The sequence below is a fragment of the Pelodiscus sinensis genome, chromosome 1 (genome assembly GCF_049634645.1).
Source record: "Pelodiscus sinensis isolate JC-2024 chromosome 1, ASM4963464v1, whole genome shotgun sequence".
Classification (NCBI taxonomy): Eukaryota; Metazoa; Chordata; order Testudines; family Trionychidae; genus Pelodiscus; species Pelodiscus sinensis.
Genome location: NC_134711.1, coordinates 100268251 through 100287510, shown reverse-complemented (window position 1 = coordinate 100287510; position 19260 = coordinate 100268251). Strand labels below are relative to the sequence as shown.

Here is a 19260-nt window from a genome sequence, read left to right as displayed (position 1 = left end):
ACAGTGCTTCTCTTTGGGGTCTGACACAGTGCCCTTCAGAGTTAATGGAAAGTGTCCCATTTACTTCAGTGGATTTTGGATTAGGCCCTTAGGGTATGTCTAGATTACATCCCTTTTATCGAAAACGGGATGTAAATTAGACATATAGAAATTGTAAATGAAGGTGGGATTTGAATTTCCCATGCTTCATTTACATAATGGTAGCCGCGGCTTTTTTTCGAAAAGCCGCTTTTCGAAAAAACCCGCGGTTAAGACAGGGATTTTTCAAAAAGCGGCTTTTCAAAAAAAAAAAAAGCTGCAGCCGTCATTATGTAAATAAAGCACAGGAAATTCAAATCCCACCTTCATTTACAATTTCCATATGTCTAATTTACATGCCTTTTTTGATAAAAGGGATGTAATCTAGACATACCCTTAGGCTATGTCTAGACTGCAAGCCTCTTTCAAAAGAGGCTTTTTCGAAAGTATCTTTCGAAAAAGCCTCTTTCGAAAAAGAGCATCTAGACTGCAAGCAGTACTTTCAAAAAAGCAAGCCGCTTTTTCGAAAGAGAGCACCCAGGCAGTCTGGATGCTCTCTTTCGAAGAAGCCCTGTTTGCATTCAAGAACGTCTTTTTTCGAAAGAGCACTTTCGAAAAAAGGCGTTCTTCCTCGTGATATGAGGTTTTCCGCCGTCGAAAGAAAAGCCGCGTTCTTTCGATTTAATTTCGAAAGAACGCGGCTGTAGTCTAGACGCAGGGGAAGTTTTTTCGAAAAAAGGCTACTTTTTTCGAAAAAACCCTCTAGTCTGGACACAGCCTTAGTGTCCAAGTAGTGCCAAATGTTCCCATGCAAGACCACCAGTACTAGGGCAGGGACTCTGCCTAACAAGTTAGAGAAACTGTATGTCAAGCCAACAAAAAAAGCTTCAACAGGTCATAATCTGCGTATCCATCATCACTGAATATATATAAAGAGAGAGTGTGTGAGTGTGAGTGTGAGAGATATCATGCATTGAGGCCCCAATCCAGCAAAGTACTTAAACACCTGCTTATGTGCGCTTTGCTAGATCAGGTCATGAATAATGAGGATGAAAAGAAATATTAACAGCTGTCTGATTGACTGAGCACAATTCGTCCTGTGCATTGAATGAGGCAGGATGTCTGTTGAACAAATGGTATGTGATAACTTAATTAAACATCATGTCATAATTCATATGCACAACGAGGTAGAATTAAGATGGCCTGAATCCCAGGACTTATTCTGACACTTCCAACTTTTGACTGGATTGCTTTGCAACCTTAGTAACACTGTTTCAATATAATATTTTTGGTATAGTAATTATATGTATATGTGGTGTTCACATTATGCTTCTAGTTACAGACCTTCTAGGTGAGCTGGTAGCACCATTTATTATTAAGTATACCCAAAACATCCCATTTAAAGTTTCAGTTTCTTATAACTTTTCAAAATTTTAACCATTCTGGATGCAATTTTGTATGCCGGGCACTTACCTCAGCTTGAATTTTTTTTAAGAACTTGGGTTTGTATGTCTGCATTCTTGAAGATTAATATGAGGGGGGAAAGTAGGTGGTTTTAAAATAAAAATTACAGTCTGCATGTGCTCAGTAGAGACTTGCTAGAGCTTGCCATCTAAAATCTTCTGTGAAAAAACCAGCAGGTGATCATATAATTAATGCATGAGTAGAAACGAGCTAAATTAAGGTTGCTCAGGCACTAGATATGCTCTAGTTCAAACAGGAGTTAGTTCAAGGGAAATCCTATGCCTTGTTATTCAGGAGGTCAGACTAGATAATTCCAGCGGTCATTCCTGGTTTTATAATACATGAATTACTATTTACCAGCCCATATCATGCTGTCATGGTGCCATATTATAGTGAGGCCTGCTCTTGTGCAATACACAGTATGAAAAGCTGAATGATTATTTCTGATGATCATACACTATATTATTGATATGTTAATTACTATTTTTAATATATAAAGGCAATGTTCTTATACTATAATAGCAGGCAGCTGGTTATCTAGTTTTGCTGAATGCTGAGATACTTATTATGGAAAATTGCTAATATGACATGATACAGTTAAAATAATAATTGCATAGGGTGAAAAGGATATTTAGTGAGGCCTGTTGACTATCCTTGTGCAGTTTAATACTCCTTAACCACTGTATTAGCCTATCATCTTCCCAATAGAGGGAAGAACTGCCAGTCTCCGGCTCAACCTCTGTGATGGCAAGAAGTAAGTAGCAGAAGCGGCAAATGATTGCAAAGGGGAAATATGTCATGCAAGCCCTTCCTTCAGCCCCCAGAGAATGCCAGCAGATGATCTCCAGACACTCCCATTAAAATGGGCATCGCCTGACGAGGCTGTTGGTTTTGGTTCACCCACTAGATTCTCATCCAGAGCCTGATTCTCTGCTGTAGGGTGTGCAATTTGGAAGGAGGGAACAGCTGAGCAGGTTGGGAAATAGATGGGGGAGAGAGAATTGGCAAAGGGAGCTTGGGGAAATTAAAACACTGCTTAAAAATATAATCTGCCACGGAACCCATGTTACCTTGAAAGTTTTGCTCATATGCTGTTCTTCTCTCATGACTATTTTGAGTTTAAAGTTCTCTGTGGCATATTGTGGGGGCTGATATTATAGCAAATAATAATGATTGAATACTCAGAAATGTAGTTAATCAGGGGATTGTGACTGTGGTACTATTGAGCAAAGTAAACATCCCAGTGTACTGTGCATACCTAGTACCAGAAACAAATTCTTCTGTGCCAAGCCATGTATTGGCAGGATTACGCAAGGAAGCCCCTGGCAACAAGGAAAAACTCAATCCCAAGCTCTCTTCTTTGGCAGATAGAAATAAATCTGGACACCGAGATATACTTGCCATTAGATAACTGGCAGATCAAATATTTACAAGAAACATATTGTTTGAATTTTACTCCATTATATTACTACCAGCCAATCAGAATGTACAACAGCTTGTGTTATTTACTTAACAGAAAATCCTAGGTTGTGGAGGTCTTGAAAATGTATAGTATAGTAGTAGTCACCAGAGCTAAGTATATATCCTACATAGTCATCTTATGCAAGTAATTATCTTGTCAATATATCCCTACCCTTCAACAATTCCTGCACACATTCACCACAATGCAAATCATTGTAACCATCTAGCCCTCTGGCTAGATTTGCCAACAAAAAAATTCTCATGGGTAGAAATAAAGTACAGTAATATTCAAAGAATCGTATGGGGTGGCAGAATGTAGAAAGCTAAGATCAATAGGATGAGCTGCCCTGTCCACTACAAAAATAATCCCTCCAATATCCTGCTAGCAGTTGAAAAGCTGTAACAACTGGCTGGATGGTTGCATGTCTGGTGAGGAAGAATGAGAGAGAAAAGGCAATAAAAGAAAATATATAATGATCACTATATATTTAAAAAAATACCAGTTTGAAATGCTAATTTTTGTTTTGTTCTCCTTGAATGATTCTGTTATGTGGAAGGGTTTAACCCAGAGATTACAAAACATTTCACACCATTTCTATGTGTTTAACAGAAATCTCTGTTAATTTCACTGATCCACTTGAGAAGAACCCCTTCTTCAGGAGACTTTCCTTGGGAAGCCCAAAGAGAAAGGAGATTGCACTATAATATGATATTTTAACTTCTCTATCCTCTCAGCTACTTTTGCAGACTAGTAATCTGGCTGCTTCAGAATTCTTATTATGAGATTCCCAGTATGAGGCCCCAGTCGACTCAGTTTTGAGCTGAAATTGGCATGGGAGCTTAAGTGACTAACGATATTCCTAACCCTGAATGTTTCCTTCTGTAAGCATAGTGGATATTCATCCACTGATCTCTTGGTTGTTTGTACTACAGACCATGTGTTCAGATGGCACTGTGCCTGTGTACAAAGTGTTATGCCAGTTTCACAAAGGCAGAGGTGCCAAGCAACCCCGGACTTGGATGGGCAGACCACGTTGCTCTGTTCAAGTAGCAAGAGGAGGCAATAAGTCATTTTTGGCAAGAGTGTCACAGTTGCAGCACAAGCCTGTTTGCTTTTATCATGCTGGTTCATATCTACCTGCTTAAAAAAAAATCTGGATAAGCAGGTCAGGAGGATGAGGGGCTTACAAGTGGCTGATAATATAGGCAGCTTCTATTGCAATGGATGCATATAATAGTCACAGGGGACACAATGACGTATCTGATCACAGATTATAAAGAAATACAATTCATACTCCTATGACAAAAAGGCCAGGGGACACGCTCACATCACAGGCTGTACACTAATCCAAAGTAGTCAGCCCATCCATGGCACATTACTATGATTGGAATCTGATTGTCAAAGATCAGGGCTTTCAGCAGAGTCAGTCTTCTAGCAAGTGTAGTTGGCCTGCAGCAGGCTACCTGTACCGCCTGATTAGTTGTGGTAGCTGGCTGTCTTTTCTACCAGCAACAGTGGCTGAGTGCCCAGTGCATTCATTTCTGCAGTTCCAATCCTCCATGTGCCTGCTCCAACCCTGCTCCTAGTCCTGTTCATGTCTTGTTTCCTAGCCTTGGCTACCTTGATTTGCTCCTGATCCTTGACTTGTAGGAGGCAACAAAGATGTTCCTCTGTTAGCCACAGCCAGATCACAGTTAGATCCATTCCTGACCTTTGTGTGAAAGCACTCATGACTGTTAGCAGAGGTTTCTGATTGGTATTAAACAGGTGTCTGCTCCTGTGGTGGCAATTGTCGTTCCCAAGAAGTTTTCCCTTGTATTGCAATAACACTGTTCTCTACAAACTGTGGTGGCCTATAACACCAGACATTTGTATGGCGCTTTGCTAACATAGGCCTCAGCTCTGCAAAAATCCCTGCCTCTACTCAGAAGTAAGGGCCTGTGCATGCTGATCCCTTTGTTTGGGATTGCAGCCATAGATAAGTTATGTTCCCTGCCCTTGAGAGCGTACTGTGTAATTTTTAATGTACCGTACATATTGGTCCTTGTAAGTCACCATCCATTTTGGGTTGGGGCACAATGGAGAAAAAAAGTGCCATGTTTTTGTTAAATAGCAATCTACTTAAGTTTAACCACAGCTAGACAGGAACCCAACTTCTGTGACCATTCAGTCAGGATTTCCTATCTTGACTGTAGGCTATGCAGCAGCCAATTAGTAGAGCTAGCATATTCTTTGTGGTAAGAACTGAAGGCTTTTACATGAAACCATGTGTGCCAGTATAACTTACGTTGCTCAGGGATTTGAAGAACCCACCTCCCTGAGCAATGTAAAGACAAACCTGTAAAACAAGGGCTGTCTACCCACCTTCTGTCTCCCCTCCTAAGATTCCTTCTTCACCAGAGAAGATTACGTGTCCACTCACACAAAAGATCTTGTGAGCACTGTACCATCTACTCTGTGTAACTAATACAGAAGATGTTTTTGAATTAATTGTACCATATGTGTTCTTTTTCAGATGACTCCGCTAATAAACCAAGCATGTGATGTCCTGCTAAGTAATTTGAAGGTCTATGCGGATTCTGGCAAGGCTTTCGATATTCAAAGGTACATTCTCCATGCTACAAATGAGCCACCTTTTCAAAATACTTGAATACTCGCACTTACCCTAAAGACCCATTTACTTACAGGCTGGGACACAGCTTAATGCAGGGTGTTTCCAATGAGGCACCCTTCTTTTGTGGTCATTATCACTCTAAAGGTGTGTCTACACTGTAAAGAAAACACAAGGGTGCTGAGTCTCGGAACCCGGCCCAACTGTCTTGGACTCATGGGTCTTGGCCTGTGGGCAAAAGTGAAAGTAGGCCAGTGCAGGCTGGTGTGGCTGCTATACAGGATCAGATCTATCTAGTCCAGTATCTTTTCTCTTACAGTGCCAGCACCAAAAACTTACAAGGAACCCTATGATAGACAGTTGTAGGATAATTTGCCTCCATTTTAGTTCTCATCCTCATCTCTGAATAGTCAAGAGATTGGCATAAACCCTGAAGCATGAGGCTGAATATCCGTCTCAATTTTGTGTTGGCATTAACTGTTATAACTCTGGTTAATGTCCAATTCCTTTTTCAATGTAGCTAAATTCTTGGCCTCAATAATTTCCTGTAGCAACGAGTTCCAAAGTCTAATGATGTGCTATGTGAAAAAGTATTTCCTTGTATAAGTTTGGCATTTGCCAGCTTTTAATTAAATGGAATGCCCCTTTGCTCTTGTGTTATGAGACAAGGAGAACAGAAGCTCCTGATCTACTTTCTCTAGACCATTTCGTATACAAACATATACTTCTTTTATGTCCTTGTATCCTATCCTCTCTTCTTTAATGTAAGCAAACACAGTCTCTGTAGTCTCCTTTTCTGTGATAGTTTTCCTATATCCTTAATCATTCTTGTCACTCTTCTCTGAACCCCCTTTAATTCTGCTCTACCTTTTTTAGACGAAATTCAGAATCCTTATATGTATACCATCCGTTGCATTTAAATTACCTTTTTGTTCCAGTACTTACTCTTCTGACACTTTAATCTCTGAGGCCAGGCCTACGCTAAAGGGAAAAGTCGACTTCAGATACATAACTCCAGCTTCGTTAATTACATAGCTGAGGGTCAATGCATCTTAAATTGCGTTTTTGTGTCCTCCACACAGCGGGAGGTCAATAGGAGCAAATGCTTTTGTCGGCTTCCCTTACTCCTCATGAGGAGCAAGATTACTGGTGCCAACGGAGGTGCCTTCTCAGTTTGAATTAATGGGTCTCTACTAGAACTGCTAAGTCAAACCCTGGAAGATCGACTGCGGCAGCGTTGATCTTCCGCGTAATATACACATATCCTGATAGTATCTCATCTTCATTATCAGGAAAAATCAGGTCCAGGGTAGGTCCAATGTCCTCTGCAGTGAAGACAGATGCAAAGAAATACTTTCGTTTTTCAGCAGTCCTTATGTTCCTTTGTGGCTCCCTTCAATCCCTGGTGATCTGCAAACTAACAATGGTGCATCGACCACAGTTTGAGAAATTCTGCTGTACAAATAAATGGATGGAAATTATTGGCAAGGTTATTAGAAACACTCTCTCAGATAGGGATCTGTTTCTGAGCTAAAGAGGAAGCTTTTTCATGGTCAAAGCCTCAGAGAATCTGATACCTGGCACCAAAGCAGTCTTTCATAAGATGACATGGGGTCTGTGACCATGAATAATTTGATAGGCTTTTACAAACTCCTGACATAATGCATTTGATTTATAACCATTTATAAAAAGCTTTTTTTCTTTATAATTTAGAAGTACAGTTCCTGACCAAAAGGGTTATATAAACACTATTAAAATTTCTCACATGAACTTTAGAGGAGGCTGGAGGCTGCTGTTGTTAATAGCATTTAGCCTTTGTTGTTTGTTGTTAGAAGAATAATGAAAAAAATGGCTGTAGGTGAAACTCAAATCTAATGAAAATTGACTCAAATCTAATGAAAATTGACTAAAATCTAAAAAACAAAAGGGAAAATATATAAAGTACTATTTGGGAAGCAGATATGGAAGGAACAAGTTAAGAATTACTTAGGCAAGTTAGATGTCTTCAAGTTGGCAGGGCCTGATGAAATGCACCCTAGAATACTTATGAAATGTCTGAAGAGCTCTCTGAGCCATTAATGATTCTCTCTGAGAACTCCTAGAAGATGGGAGAGATCCCAGAAGACTGGAAAAGGGCAAATATAATACATATCTATAAAAGAGAGAATATGGACAACCCAAGAAATTATAGACTAGCTAGCTTGACTTATGTAACTGGAAAGATAATGGTGCACACATTCAAACAATAAATGTTTAAGTGCCTCGCATATAATAAGGTGATAAATATTAGCATGGATTTGTCAAGAACAAATCATGTCAAACCTATATAATATCCTTTTGTCAGGGTGACCTTGTGGGTAGAGAGGAAACAGTCAATATGATATATCTAGATTTGAGTCTGACACACTCACACAACCTTCTCAGAAGTAAACAAGAGAAATGTAGCCTAGACAAATTTCCTTTAAGGTAGCTACAGAAATGGATGGAAAACCAAACTGAGAGAGTAATTATGGCTCATGGTCAAGCTGGAAGATCATATTGAGGGGAATCCTGGAAGGATCTTTCCTAAGTCAGGTTCTAGTTGATATCTTCATACTAGAGAATACACTTAGAAAGCTTGTGAATAATACCAAGTTAAGAGGGGTTGCAAGCACTTGGGAGGATAAGTGTAGAATTCAAAATAATCTTGCCAAACTGGAGAAATGGTCTGAAATAAATAGGATGAAATTCAATATGGACAAATGGAAAGTACAATACTTAGGAAAGAATAGTCAACTGCACATATATAACATGGGAAATGACTGCCACAGAGGGAGTACTGCAGAAAAGGGTCGGGGGATTATAGTGCATCACAAACTAAATATGAGTCAACAATAGAATATAGGTTGGACTTCCATGGTCCATCACCCTTGGGACCTGACTAGTCCTGGATGAGGGATTTTGCCAGGGTCATTTCTGGCCCCCTTGCTGCTGGCCCCACCTCCTGCTCTGCCACCCCATCAGGCTTCCCGATTCCCTTGGGCAGCCTAGCTGGGTTGTGTGCCAGCTCCCTCCACCCCCACAGGCGTAGCCCAGCAGCATGGCGGATTCCTGGCTTCCAGCCCATTAGGCAGCCCAGCTGGGCCCCGCACTGAGCTTCCACCTCCTCCCTCCCTGCATTGGGCAAGTTTCCGGGCCCTCCATACCACCCGCAACATTCTGGGACTCTTTGATCCTGGAATATACCATGGATTTTGCCAGACCAGATGGTTTATAGAGGTGCAACCTGAACTATTGCAAAAAAAAATCATATGGGCTATGTTATCAGAAGGGGTGTAAGTAAGAGATAAGAAGTCATTTTTCAACTCTTCTTAGAGCAGAAACACTGTGTCTAGTTCTGCACAGCCTACTTTCAGAAAGATGTGAAATGTGGATAAACTGAAGAAAGTCCAGAGAAGAGCAACAAGTGAGGAAAGATTTAGAAAACTGAGTTTGTTTAGTGTGGAAAAGAGAAGAATAAGAGGGAAGGGGAACATGATAGAAATGTTCAAATATGTAAAAAGTTATTATTAAAGAGAATGGTTATTAAATTGTTCTCCTTATCTACTGAGGATGGGACAATGGGCTTATGTTCCAGCAAGAGAGATTTAGGTGAGAGGATTATTCTAGGAGGGGGTGGGTGAGATTCTGTGGCCTGCACTGTGCAAGGGGTCAGACTAGATCCGTGGTCCCCAACCCGGTGCCCGCAGGCGCCATGGTGCCCGCCGGGCCCTTTACGTGACCCCGCGGAGCAATCTGGGCTGGCCCCGCCCCCAGGCGTGCGGCAGGTGCCAGCCCCGGGCGCATGGCCGGCCCCGGGTGCCGGTGCTGACCCTGACCCCCGCCCCCGGGGGCGCCGCGCATGCTCTTGCTGGCCCCGGCGCCCCGGCCCCCCGGCCCCGGCCCCGGGGGCGCCGCGTGGAACCTGGGCAGCCCCTGTCTGGGATCGCGGCACATGCCGGTGCTGACCTTGGGCGTGCGGCGCTCACACACAGTTTGTTGCACATCCAGTCTCTGCCACACACTGCCTCACGCGTGCACAGAGTTACTCTATGCACACACTGTGCCACACACACTCTCCAAGTCTGTGCCACACACAATCTGTCACAGTCTCTGTCTGTCTCTCTCTCTCTCTCTCTCTCTCTCTTTCACACACACACACACACACACACACACACACACACACACACACACACACACACACTCTTCCTCTCTGTCTAGCCTCTTGTGCTTGTGGTCCCAGCCCTTCCAGAAACCTGGAGCTTCTCCCTAACGACTTCAGAAAATTCATTGAGTGTCTCCCCCGCTCCTCCCTTCCCCCCCGAAAAGTTATTGCCCACCCCGGTCTAGATAGAATGTAGTTTTGCCTCAGTGCAAGGGACTTGGCTCAATGACCTATTGAGGTCCGTTCCCGTCCTACATTTCTATGATTCTGTGGAGATGCAAACAAGCAGCTAATGAGGTCATGTCTTTAATCCAATGCAGGAGTTACGGCTGCTTCACCTTGGATGTTGTCGCTAGTGTGGCTTTTGGTACCCAGGTGGATTCTCAGAAGAATCCTGATGATGTGTTTGTTCAGAACTGCAAAAAGTTTTTTCAGTTTTCACTTCTGAGGCCCATCCTAATTCTAACCAGTAAGTATAGCCCACCTTTGTCTATTTATATTTTAGAAGTTATTCTTGAGTCACAAAACATTGTGAAGTGGGAGCAGGATGACACACTTACGGGATTGTTTTAGATGTATTCAAAGTCCAGCCCCCACACTCCAAATGCACCTTGTGGATTTCTACAGTGTGGCCTGCATCCGCCCTCATCTTCATTGTGAACATATTTCCTGCTGAACTACTTGTCCCAGGAGGCAATGCTTTACCTGGATCTGAATAGAAGTCTTCTGGGACCTGGTGTCTTGGTGGGCTATTCTTTCATAGTAAAACTGAGCCTCTTCAATGTAATCCATGCTATGTGAATTAATCATGGCCTGTGGATTGCTCACAGATTTTTAATGAGGTCTGTGCTTGAGCAAAGTTTGCATCCCATCTGTTTAATTGGCAGGGATAAAAATCCCACCCCCAAACAAAATCATATGGAAGGGGGATGAAGTGAGTGGATAAGTGTGTCCTGTTATCATTAGTCCGTAATGCTGGCACAGGAGGCCATTAAAAAATGCATTTATTTTGAAGTGGAAAAAATACGGAATACTTTATGGAACTGGTCATGGCAGGCTGTCCCCTAGCTGGATGGGGGGCTTGGGACAACCCTCCTTCCTGCCCCTGCTCTGACTTCACCCCTGCTTTACCCTACTTCTTCCTACCTCCCCTGCCCCACCTCCACTCAATCTAGGGTTGCCAGATGGTTTAACCAAAAATACTGAACACCACCTTCCCCCCCAAAAAAAACACCGGGGAAAAAATTCTGTTGAGGGAAAAAAAAGGGGGAGACCAAAGTTGTTGGGCAAAAAAAGGACCCCGAGAATTGTTAAGCAAAAAAAAAAAAATTTTTTTTTAAACAGTGTGGCCCCTTTAAGAAATGCTTTTGAGGCTTTTTGGCCCTAACAGGCTGCTGGCGGCCGTCTCCCTGCTCTGGGCCAGACAGTTCCCCTGCGGAACCCAGTAAACACCTGGGATTTTCACCTCCTGTCTGGGAAAAAAATCAGAAAATACCGGACATTTTAGGTATCTGATATTTTCTGAATTTTTTTACGGGACAGGAGGCGTAAATAGTGGACTGTCCGGGTCAATAGCAGACTCCTGGCAACCCAACTCCACCCTTTCCCCCAAGCCTCTTCTCCGCCTCCATTCTGTTTCTTACCCAAAGCTCCCAACCCCAGTTCTCTCGAGCAACGCCAGGAGCCAGTGGAGCAGAGCCAGTGGTGCTGCAACTAACCCCCACACCTCCCAGGGTCTATGTTCCCCTGAAGGGCTCCCCCAAGGCTCTCCACTGATTATAAATACTATGGGGGAGGGAGCACACCCTTGGGCCCAGCTTAAGTTTAGTGCATTCTGAGTCACAGTTCCCTCTGCCTTTGTCTGTTGTAAAAAAGCTTGTGCTGTCTCCGAGAGTTACCCCTGCTGCAGCTCTGCTTTTTAAATGTAGTAAGATCCACTGAGCTCTTACTGCGTTTAAACTGCAGAGCCACAGCAAGGGTAGCTCCTGGACCCGGTGCGAGCCAGGACAGAGAGCCTTCCGTTATCAACTAATCATGTAGTCAATATCAGTTGTATTGACTACACGATTAGCCAGTTACCCACTTCTTAACATCCTTAGCTTGTAGGATTAGAAATCTCAGATTTAATTATCTGAGTAATGGCAGGGAAGTCTGCTTTTTTCACTAGGATGCTTTGGCATTATAAAGTTGCATTGAATTTTGGTACTGTGGAACCGAACTGCAAATTGGAGCAAACTTTGAAGTGTATGTGACTAACTTGAGATTCTTAGCCAAAATAGGCTTGAGGCTATGCAATGTCACTCTATAATGGGGGAATGAAATCAGATAAATAAGTGGTATAAAAATAAAACATCTTACTAAATGGGAGCCCAAATAAGTTGCGGTGGGGGAAATAAGTGTTCCTACACCCAACTTTAATATTCTCTTTGTAATGTTCTCTTAAAGTTGCATTTCCATTCATAATGATTCCATTGATCCGGATTTTGCCAAACAAGAGTCGTGATGATCTGAATGGATTTTTTATTGAAGTTATTAAGAATATGATTGCCTTGAGAGACCACCAAGATGCAAATGAGGTAAGGCATCTCTGTGATAAATGTAACGATGGGGGAGTGTATTTGGATCAAATCAGAACTGATACATCCGTTGGTCCAAAGTGAAAACTCTGAGTGATTTTAAAGTTCAAAATAATATTGGGGAAGTTTTTTGTATAACATATACATGCTTCTGTTCTTCTTTGTGTGGGTGTGTAAATGGAAGAAGAACTACTAATATGCAATACGGATGTAAATGACTAGTCAACTATCTCATGAGCATAAGATTATGGGATAATCAACTAGTCCCTCAATTAGTCGCTTCTTCCCCCCCCCCCCCCCCGCTACTTCTGTCAGAGGCAGCAAAAAGGGGGGAGAGCAGGAACAGGTGCTTGTGGGAGCCATCTTAAATTCCGGTTCCCCCCAGCACCATCTCCACAGGGGGCAGGAGAGGCAGGGGGTTAGTGGGGCCTGGGCTCAAGGAGGGAATCAGCTGATTCCTAGCTCATGCCCAGTCCCAGGATGCTGCGCCTCTGCTTTTTAAATGTTTGTAGACACGGGGCATTTTAGTAAAGGAACAGCTCAATTCTGCATATGCAAAACCTTTGGAACATAGTCATGCACTTAAATCCCCTGTAGTAACAGCTCTTCAAGCTTTCTTCTCTTTGATCTATTCTGTAACATGGGCTCTCCATTTTAGGCTCCCAAATACGTTGGCCCCTTAATTCTAGATTTATAGCCAGAAATGAGGAATGTAAACAAGATTTCTATTTTAGAAGAAACAGACTTTTTATGAACATATGACTTAATTTTCCTGTAAAATTTGACAGAGCATACACATCAGGCAGCTGTAAGTGGTATAATACTGGAGATGCCCTATTCAGTATTCAGATTTTCCATCAGTTGATTTTACATCAATTGGGAGAAAAAAATCACACTCAAGCCCATTACCCCAAACTTAGGGTAATGACATATACAAAAACAACAGGTCCTCCCAACCATGCCTCTCAAACGGCTTAACCCCATGTCTGCAATGTTTACCTTTGAGAAATAATGGATGTCAGCCTACGCAGCAGTATATCAGGGATGCATTTAAAACATAGATCAGTGTTCAGAGATGTTGCTATTTTCTACCTTGTTTTGTGCTCTGCTCCTTTGGACTCTACTGCTGCTGCTTGGGCTCATATTCTTATGTTTCTTATGTCTTGGTCTTATTTTCCTTTTCTTCATTTTCTTCTCTGGTCATTACTCGTCTTTCTCCCTAGCTGTCACCCTCCTGTTAATCTCTTCCTCTGCATGCCTGTCTGCCTCTGCATCCTTTGTTTCCCTTTTTCCCTGTCCCCAGGTATGCTTTATCATGATCAAATGTCCTTGTCTGGTTCATGGATATAATGCACATGGCTGTTGAGTCAGATAGGTATTTTTGCCTATGGGCATGGTGTGGCTGACCTGTCTAGAGTCACCACTCCCAGCAAAGATCACAGTCTGAGTGACCTTCGGGCTGCATATTGATCTAGTTCCACCCAGACACTTGCATAGTTTGAAAAATCGTCCCAGAGTAAATTTTAGACATCTTGATAGCTGTGTTCTTATATAGTTCCAGGACTTTGCCAAGACTTGGATAAGTGACTATAGAGTTTGGTGTTTCAGTGTCGTTTAAGTGTCTTAGGATGGTCATCCAAAACCCAGAGGCACCCTAAATCAACAGGCACGCCTGAACATTTTTGCACTTTTAAACAGGTTGCCACCAAATTTTGCCAGGTACAGGCAACATTGGTAATTTTCCAGGAACCAAAATTCCTCATGCTAATTTGTAAAGAAAATGGAGAAGAATACAGCTGCCCTTCATGTTAATAGTGAAATATGACCTATATAGACTACAGCTTTAGTACTGAATGCTAAGACTTCTTGTCTCATTGAAGTCAATGGGAGATTTTTTGGCCAGGTTATCACCTGTAGGGTTTTTTTGGTTTTTTTTCCTTTGTTTGTTTTTTTGCATCTCTTTATTAAGGACAATAGCCATAGGCCTTGTTGTAGAACTCACTGTGCTGCATTTATCCAGTGAGTGACCTTTACAGGTCACTCTTAGATGTTGCATTGTTTGCATCTTTATCTTCTTCATCTTCATTTCAAAAATGTTCTTTATTTAATTTTTGCATGATTTGGAACAACTAAGTGCCCCCCAAAAGTGACTTAGCTGCAGATGCGAGGAAGACATGCTCTAGCTAACGTGCATAAAGACTGAATGGGGAAGGAAAGAAAGGATAAAAAATAAAGTGATGAGCAAAGTCATCCTGTTATCACCAATGCTATATCAGGAAATGAAACAATGCTTGAAGATACTCGCACAGGTAGATTGGAATTTTACAGCCAGCTTTAGATCTAATAATATGCTTGCTGTTTATATGAGAGCTAGGATGTCACTTTTTCTTATCCCGTCAGGTAGTGCTGCAGATGTCATTTTAATTACATACTGTTTTTCAATGACCAGTAAAATAATTTCAGTCCTGGATGATTGTATTCATTGGCTTGTGTAATGAAACATTTTAGAGTCAGATTTGGGGAATTTTAGTTACAATATAGAATCATAGAATACTAGAACTGGAAGGGACCTCAAGTCCTGTCCTCTGCCCTCACGGCAGGACCAAGCACCATCTAGATCATCCCTGATAGATGTCTATCCAACCTGCTCTTAAATATCTTCAGTGATGGAGATTCCACAACCTCCTTAGCATAGTTCCCACTAAGGTGCAGCACCCGTGTGGCTGCACACACAAAATTATTTCCCCACCCACCTCCTGTGGAGAGCTGGGCAGCAGAACTCATGTGGCAGGCGGCTGCTCTGATGGGAGGCCCCGGCAGAAATGGTGTGGTGAGGGAGCTGCTACAGCAGGGGGCCAGGATCAGCTGCATGGTGGGGGGTGGGGAGGCCCAGTCTGGCAACCAGGTCTGCCATGTGGCAGGGGGGCTGGGACCTGTTCTGGTGGCTGAGTCTGGGAACGGGACCTGATGCATGGCCAGGGGAGGGGAGTTCTGCTCCGGCAGCTGGAAACGTACGTGTGTGTGTGTGTGTGTGTGTGTGTGTGTGTGTGTGTGTGTGTGTGTGTGAATAAATTGGATGTCATGGTGGCACACATCCAAACCAGCACACGTGACCTCAATATTGGTTCACAAGCCAAAACTCACTCCGCTCATGGTTGGAAAATCTTAGGGTGAACACTGCTCCCTAGGCAATTTATTCAAGTGTTCAACCACCCTGACAGTTAAAGTTTTTCCTAATGTCTAACCTAAACCTCCGTTGCTTCATTTTAATCCCATTGCTTCTTATCTTATCATCAGAGGCCAAGGAGAACTTTCTCCCTCCTCCTTATAACACCCTTTTAGATACTTCAAAACTGCTATCATGTCCCCTCTCAGTTTTCTCTCCTCTCTAAACAACCCCAGTTCTTTCAGTCTTCCCTCATAGCTCATGTTCTCTAGGCCTTTAATAATTTTTGTTGCTCTTCTAAGGAATCTTCTCTTTTTTGCACATCTTGCTTGAAATGTAGTGCCCAGAACTAGACACAATACTCCAATTGGGGCCTAATAAGTGCAGAGCAGGGCAGAAGAATGATTTCTTGTGTCTTGCTCACAACACACCTGTTAATGCATCCCAGAATCATGTTTGCTTTTGTTCCAACAGTGTCACACTGACTCAGATTTAGCTTGTGGTCCACTATGACCCTTAAATCCCTTTCTGGAGTGCTCCTTCCTAGTCAGTCACTTCCCATTCTGTATCAGTAAAATGGATCGTTCCTTCCTAAGTGAAGTAGTTTGCATTTCTCCATATTAAACTTTATCCTGTTTACCTCAGACCATTTCTCCAGTTTGTCCAGATCATTTTGAATTATGACCCTATCTTCCAAAGCATTTGCAACCCCTCCCAGCTTGTTATCCTCTGCAAAGTTAATAAGCGTACTCTCTATGCCATCATCTGAATTGTTAATGAAGATATTGAACAGAACCAGTCCCGTAACAGACCCCTGCAGAACCCCACTTGTTAAGCCCTTCCAGCATGACGGTGAACCGGTAATAACTGTTCTCAGAGAACAGTTATCAAGCCAGTTATGCACCCACCTTATTGTAGCCCCATTTAGATTGTATTTCCCTAGTTTATTGATGAGAAGGTCATGCGAGACCATATCAAATGCCTTACTAAAGTCTAGATATACTACGTCCACTGCTTCTCCCTTATCCATAAGGCTTGATATCCTATCAAAGAAAGCTATCAGATTGGTTTACATGATTTGTTCTTTATAAATCCATGCTGGCAGTTACCTATCACCTTATTTTCTTCCAGATGTTTACAGATGAATTCCTTAATTATTTGCTTCATTATCTTCCCTGGCACAGAAGTTAAGCTGACTGGTCTGTAGTTTCCTGGGTTGTTCTTATTTCCCTTTGTATAGATGGGCAGGGCACCATATTTGCCTTTTTCCAGATAGGGACTGTAGGTTTGTTCTTAAGTTGAATCTGTATGTAAGTCGGAACTGGCATCCAGATTCAGCCGCTGCTGAAACTGATCAGTTTCAACAGCGGCTGAATCTGGACACCAGTTCCGACTTACATACAGATTCAACTTAAGAACCCCAGGCGTCCCCAAGTCAGCTGCTGCTGAAACTGATCAGCAGCTGATTCCAGGAAGCCCGGGGCAGAGCAACTCTGCCTCGGGCTTCCTGTAGTCAGCCACTGGTCAGTTTCAGCAGCGGCTGACTTGGGGACACCTGGGGCAGAGCAGCTCGGGTGCTGCTGGGTTGGTCCAGTAGCGCGGCCGCTCCTCGGCGCTACTGGACCAACCCAGCAGCACCCCAGCTGCTCTGCCCCAGGCGTCCTGATTCAGCTGCTGCTGAAACTGATCATCAGCGGCTGAATCAGGACTCCAGGGGCAGAGCAGCTGGGGTGCTGCCGGGTTGGTCCAGTAGCGCCAAGGAGCGGTGCTGCGGGACCAACCGGCAGCGCCCCACCTGCTCTACCACAGGCCCCGGGCTTTGCTCAGCGTCTCCATGGTCCGCAGACCAGGGAGACGCTGAGCAAAGCGGCAGAAGACCCGGGCCGGACCCGCGGCGCTTCCAGATCAGCGCTGTGGGTCCGGCCCGGGTCCTCCGCCGCTTTGCTCCCCGTCTCCCTGGTCTGCTGGCTCCCCCAGCAGACCAGGGAGACGCGGAGCAGCTTTTCTCGCCCCGGAGGAGGCGGGCGGCGGGACCAGGCGTCCCGCCGCTCCAGTCCTCCGGGGCGAGAAAATCCCCGTTCATAACTGCGGATCCGACATAAGTCGGATCTGCGTAACTCGGGGACTGCCTGTATTAAAACCATGACAGCATCCAAATAATTATAAGAAACTTTCTTATGATGGACGAGGAGTCCTGTGGCACCTTATAGACTAACTGAAGTGTAGGAGCATAAGCTTTCGTGGGCAAAGACCCACTTCGTCAGATGCATGTAGTGGAAATTTCCAGAGGCAGGAATAAATATGCAGGCCAGGATCAGGCTGGAGATGACGAGGTGGATCCAATCAAGGAGGATGAGGCCCACTTCTAGCAGCTGATCTGGAGGTGTGAATTCCAAGAGAGCAGAAGCTGCTTTTGTAGTTAGCAAGCCATTCACAGTCTTTGTTTAATCCAGAGTTGATTGTGTCTGATATTAGGAATGGCAACATACAAAAACCTGTAGGGGAACACTTCAATCTTCCTGGACACACAATTGCAGATCTAAAAGTAGCCATCCTGCAGCAAAAAAACTTCAGGACCAGACTTCAAAGAGAAACTGCTGAGCTACAGTTCATCTTTAAGTTTGACACAATCAACTCTGGATTAAACAAAGACTGTGAATGGCTAGCTAACTACAAAAGCAGCTTCTGCTCTCTTGGAATTCACACCTCCAGATCAGCTGCTAGAAGTGGGCCACATCCTCCTTGATTGGATCCACCTGGTCATCTCCAGCCTGATCCTGGCCTGCATATTTATTCCTGCCTCTGGAAATTTCCACTACATGCATCTGACGAAGTGGGTCTTTGCCCACGAAAGCTTATGCTCCTACACTTCAGTTAGTCTATAAGGTGCCACAGGACTCCTCGTCGATTTTGCAGATTCAGACTAACACGGCTACCCCTCTGATACTTTCTTATGATGTAAATTCAAGGAAGCAAGTCATCCTTCTGAAGAAGGACCAGCACAAGGCCAATGGACCCTTATGACCTGTGTGGAGAATTCAAGAGGGATTCTAGTGGCACATCTCCCTTGTACTGATCCTTTGGCAAGCAGTAAATTGCATCCTTAGAACAAAAAAAGTATATTTCTAGGGACTTGGAAGGTGGGTTATCTTACTACATAATGATTTTTCATTTAGTATTTTGATATTGTTTATCTGTATCCACATAACATTTTATCTTCTGACAAATTTATCCTAGTCTTACCTCTCTGTACAGTAATTTATAAAACTCTAGATGGATATTGGTGGAAAAGTCTAGAAGATTGTACTGATAGAAAATCACACACAGAGGAGAAAACTATTCTTACAAGATGTCAAGCTGAGAGGTTTAAAACAGTGTTTCTCAACCTTTTTTTTTATAAAGTACCCTTTTAAAAAAATAAGTACCCCCCATACCCACAGTTTTCAGACACACACAAAATTTTTCTACCATTGCAACACATTTGTTTAAACAACTTAATCGTATCCGGGCAGGCGATTAAATGTTTGGGTATAAAAAGTACAAAAATAATAAACCACTGTAAAACTCAAAACAAATTCAGTTTTCTCCAAATTTCAGTTGTGTTGATGTACTCGAGAGAAGTCTGGGGGGTACCCCTAAGAGTACTTGTACCACTGGTTGAGAAACACTGGTCTAAAATACGCCTTTCACATCCTTAGAATTGAGACCCCTTTTAAAAATACAATCTAGGTAAAATCTAGCTCCTTGTCAAGTTCAAGGCAAAGCTCGCATTGACTTCAG

General features: G+C 43.2%; 1 protein-coding gene across 6 annotated transcripts in view; it reads left to right on the top strand.

Annotated features, from left to right (window-relative positions):
* Positions 1 to 19260, top strand: part of TBXAS1 (thromboxane A synthase 1) — a 349992-nt gene that overhangs the window by 211313 nt on the left and 119419 nt on the right. For all 6 annotated transcript variants that reach the window (XM_075939406.1, XM_075939367.1, XM_075939378.1 and 3 more), the window contains 3 exons: positions 5460 to 5548; positions 10059 to 10207; positions 12184 to 12314. In XM_075939406.1, the coding sequence (XP_075795521.1) occupies positions 5460 to 5548; positions 10059 to 10207; positions 12184 to 12314 (369 nt within the window). The remainder of the gene's footprint in view (positions 1 to 5459; positions 5549 to 10058; positions 10208 to 12183; positions 12315 to 19260) is intronic.